Consider the following 4,641-nt stretch of genomic DNA (forward strand, 5'->3'; position numbering starts at 1 on the left):
GTGCGTATGTGGAATTAATACTCAGCCAACAAAGTTGTTTTTCTCTCAGGGTGTGTATAAAGTTCAATATGAATTTGCTATATCATCTAGCTAGAATCAAAATGGATTCTGTTATGCTTTCATATTATACTAGTGAATATGAGAACACTTTGCTTATTGGATGTATACATAAAATACGTACTATCCCGTAGTGCACACACATAACTGTTAGGCCTTCAGCAGGTTGCCTCAGTCCCAGTATTCGACAGTTGATTTAAATGCTGATTTTCAGGCAGCGTCGTTTATATTTATTTTATAATATATGTATTACAGATGACGCTGTAGCAATGCGATATGCGCCGACGATACCAACAGGCAGTGATACAGTAGCGCAAATACACCGTCTTAGTACAAGCGGGAAAATATCAAAACGCACAACCGCCGCTGAAACGGAAAGCCATCAATTCGCAGCAGCAGGTGTGTAATCAAACACTGTTATATGGTATATTGTTATGCGGTGATTTAAATACTGATTTACATGCAGAGTCGTTTATATTTATTTTATAATATATGTATTACAGATGACGCTGTAGCAAGACGCTATGCTCCTTTGATACCAACAGTCAGTGATACATGCGCGCAGATACACAGGCCTAGTACAAGCGGGAAAATATCAAAACGCACAACCGCCGCTGAAGCGGAGAACCATCAATTCGTAACGCCGGCAATTGTACATAAGGGCGTTGCTAGGTCATCAGTTATGGCTGTGCATAACGGCTGTATCGTCCCGAACAAACGAAAGCCAGCTCGACCAAGAACGAATGAGAGAAGTCATAATTCAACATTTACAGATCTGAAAAGAAAATTGTCATATTCCGAAAATGATAAGCCGCAACGGAGAAGGATCGCGTTACAAACTGTATCATGCGTAAGTAATGATGTTGCTGTAACATCAAAACACACAGCGTTTAACACTGCAGACCGGGATGTCGCTGGTAATACAAAGACTGTAAAGGTTAAGAGGGCATCGCGTCTCTCAAGAAGTAATGTTAAGCAATTGTCGCAATCCGCTGTAATCACAATTCCAGATACACAGGTTTGTTCTGAAACAGAAACAAGGCACATAGCAGGCATTGGTTTGTTATCAAATACTGACTCAAGAAGTAATGTTAAGCAAATGTCGCAAGCCGATGTCATTACTATTACCGATACACAGGATTGCTCTGAAACAGAAACAAGACACATAGCTGGTAATCCTGTGATATCAGATATTGATGACATAAATGGGCAAGAGCTTATTACAAACTGTGTAGAGTCAACGACACAAGATCCGCAGAATAGTTCTGATGAAGTATTATCAGCCGTTGCAGGAATACCTGGTGATACTACAACGGTTGATTGTGTAACATCAATTCCCAATATTTTTACAACGACAGCCCTGGTACACGCATCGGCTGATGCTTGTGTACCGGTGCGAGGGCTAGCGCCCGACATAGTTGATGAATGTCAAAATTCAGAACAATTAGGCCAAGACGCTGAAATACAATTTTACGCGTTGTTGGGTAAGATACGGGAAGATGTTGAGAACATGGGCGTAAAAGCCGGATACTTGTTAAAACACATTAAAGGTGTGTGCCACGGTAGTAAATGTAAACAAGACATTGTTAAAGAAGTTGTTGAGACGTATATGAATGTCATGTCAAAATACATAGATCGGTCGGTTAAGACAACTGAATTTATTAAAGCCAACATACATCATTTTGCAGAAATAAATGAAACTGATCCGTGACTAGGCATGCTAGGCAATGGTTTGAAACGTGTTTTAAATTTAAATGCCTGTAAAAAAAAAAAAAAACCACGAATTAAACCTTGTTTAACATACAGGATCTCACAGTTATTCCGACGCGCAAAGGTGAAACAGGCTGTAACAACATTAACCAGATTGAGAAAGCGCAAGCGGCACAGGGAACATGTGGTAGGCGGGACGCAGAGTGCAATGTATGTAGATATAGATCAATCGCCACCCCAAGCATTACCGAATGACGAATCACAGGCTGACAATATTGAGCGCAATGCAAGCCCCATATATGATGATGCAGACAGTGTTGAGTCACCCGGTAATGACGAAGGTCGGCAACATGTATACTTAGAGGCAATTAACAGTTATGAACGACAACGACCGCATTTCAGAGCCGTTGAGTACCACAGGCACTATCGGTTTGTTAATTTGGACAGGGTTACATCATTTGTAGAGGGGGTTCGAGCCATTCATACGGCTATACAGGCCATGCTCGATGGTGTCCTTGCGGGCGTGGATCCGGCCGACCGCGTTCAGCTTAGATTGGAGGGGGGTGGGTTACACAATGCCATCTATTCGCATCGTAAGCCGCAAGAAACATTAGACGCGGCCAGTTTTTTGAATCAGATTACAAACACGCTTCAAAGTAACGCTGAATTCTTATTATCCACAGGCTTAAGATTTGTGATCAGTATTTTTAGAAACAGATCAGGGTCTGGCTTGACTGGGCGTAGTTTACAACGCCTGCCCCAAAGTTTAATAATAAATAAAAGAAAGAGATATCTCTATGACTTCAGACGCATAGGTAATAACCTGTGTTTGGCCGCTAGCGTCTGTAAACTTCTGGATAAAGGTAACAATGCCGATGATCATGTAATACAGGAGAGAGCGATCCAACTACATAAAGCTTTGAATCTGCCGCTTGATAAAGCGGTCAGCTTTAGCGATGTTGCAATTTTTGAAAATTATTTAAATGTCTCAATCAATCTCCTCTATTATAGTCAAAATGATTGGAAATACTACAGTACGGACAGTCGTTACAAAGACACGCTGTTTGTGCTATATCACGATTGTCACTTTTATGGGATACTCGATATCAAAGCGTTTCTTGGAGCCCGATATTATTGCATCCGTTGTCATAGCGCTTACCATCATAAAAATAATCACGATTGTCTTTTCTTTTGTAAGGCTTGTCACAGGCCGGATTGTATTGACGATGGTGTGACGGCTTTAAGGTGTTCGTTGTGTAGGGTATTTTGTCGATCAAACGAGTGTTTAGAGCTACACAAAGCTTTAGCTCTTGATCACAAAATATCCTGTCTTGAACATGTATATTGTGACAAGTGTTGTCTCTACAGGCGAACAGATCATAACTGCCGAGGCCTAAAGTGTCCCATTTGTAAGGTGTTCGTTGATGGTTTTTCGAACCATTTGTGCTATATACAAACCATCAAGCCGGAAGAGCCCACAAAGAAATACATCTTTTATGATTTTGAGTGTATGCAGGAGACAGGTGTGCACATACCAAACTACTGTTACGCTTTAACATTAATGGGGGAGAAAGACTGGGAGTTTAAGGGTGTTGCATGTATCGAAGACTTTGTAAAGACATTCATGAAACCAAAATTTGAGCATTACACATTCATAGCCCATAATGCAGGTCGCTATGATGCATATTTTGTGCTGCGCCAGCTGATTAAGGAGAAATTAAAGATTGAATTATTATCTAGAGGCGGCAACATAATGTGCATCACGGTAAAAGATTTGAAGATAAGATTTATCGACTCTTTAAATTTTTTACCCATGCGGCTTAGCAAGTTACCAAAGGCGATGGGGTTTGACGGTACCAAAGGTTATTTCCCACATTTTTTTAACACAGCTGATAACCAAAATTACATAGGAACTATGCCGTCAATAGAGTATTTTGGTCCACAATACATGATGCCTGATGAATTATCTGAGTTTACAGCTTGGTATAAACAGTGTGTACACAAACCGTTTAACTTTCAAAAAGAGCTCGTGCGATATTGTAAAGACGATGTGAAAATATTACAAAAAGCTTGTGATGCTTTCAGATCTGCTGTTATATCCATGACAGAACAGGAGTTTCTAATAACAAAGAAAAAAAAAAAGGTTGTGGTTAAACGTCACATCGAGGCTTTTCAATTAGTTACGTTGGCGAGCGTATGCATGGCCATGTACCGGTGTAAATTTTTACAGGAAAAGACACTGGCGCTTGTACCGGGTGATAACTATCACAAGACGCAGAAGCGTTACTCAACGCCCGCCATACAGTGGTTAATGTACATAGAACACAAAGAAGGGGTGAGTATAAGACACGCTTTACAAGGGGGTGAGAAGAAAGTTGGTAAATACAGCCTGGATGGTTATGCCGTGATTAACGGAACACCCACTGCATTTGAATTCCAAGGTTGTTTTTACCACGGCTGTGGTGCTTGTTACAACGCCGATGATAAAAACAAACTGACTAAAACGACCTACGGTCAATTACACCACAAGACGCAGGTAAAGTTGCACTACCTTAAACGTTGTGGATTTCAGATACGTGAAATCTGGGGTTGTGAATGGAAGTCTATGCTAGATTCTGATGCGGATCTACAGGCTTTTCTGAAGGGTAAAGATTTACCCGAACCCTTGGAGCCACGTGATGCGCTTTATGGCGGGCGCACAAACGCCATAAAGCTGTATCACAAAACAGGCTGTGATGAAAAAATACACTATTTTGATTTCACCAGCCTCTATCCGTATGTTAATAAAACCAAAACGTATCCTATACAGCACCCACGCATTATTTATAAGGACTTTGGTGATGTCACAAATTGGAAAAAAGAAGAGTCTGGTTA

General features: G+C 40.8%; 1 protein-coding gene across 1 annotated transcript; it reads left to right on the forward strand.

The window, feature by feature from the left end:
- The first annotated feature begins 271 nt into the window (after positions 1-271).
- LOC134985592 (uncharacterized) lies at positions 272-4,096 on the forward strand. Its single transcript, XM_063950408.1, has 2 exons — positions 272-456; positions 561-4,096. Exons 1-2 carry the CDS (start codon positions 327-329, stop codon positions 1,766-1,768), a joined length of 1,338 nt encoding a protein of 445 aa, XP_063806478.1. The 5' UTR covers positions 272-326; the 3' UTR covers positions 1,769-4,096.
- Positions 4,097-4,641: the final 545 nt, after the last annotated feature.

This window comes from Pseudophryne corroboree (genome assembly GCF_028390025.1).
Source record: "Pseudophryne corroboree isolate aPseCor3 chromosome 6 unlocalized genomic scaffold, aPseCor3.hap2 SUPER_6_unloc_1, whole genome shotgun sequence".
NCBI classification, from domain to species: Eukaryota; Metazoa; Chordata; class Amphibia; order Anura; family Myobatrachidae; genus Pseudophryne; species Pseudophryne corroboree.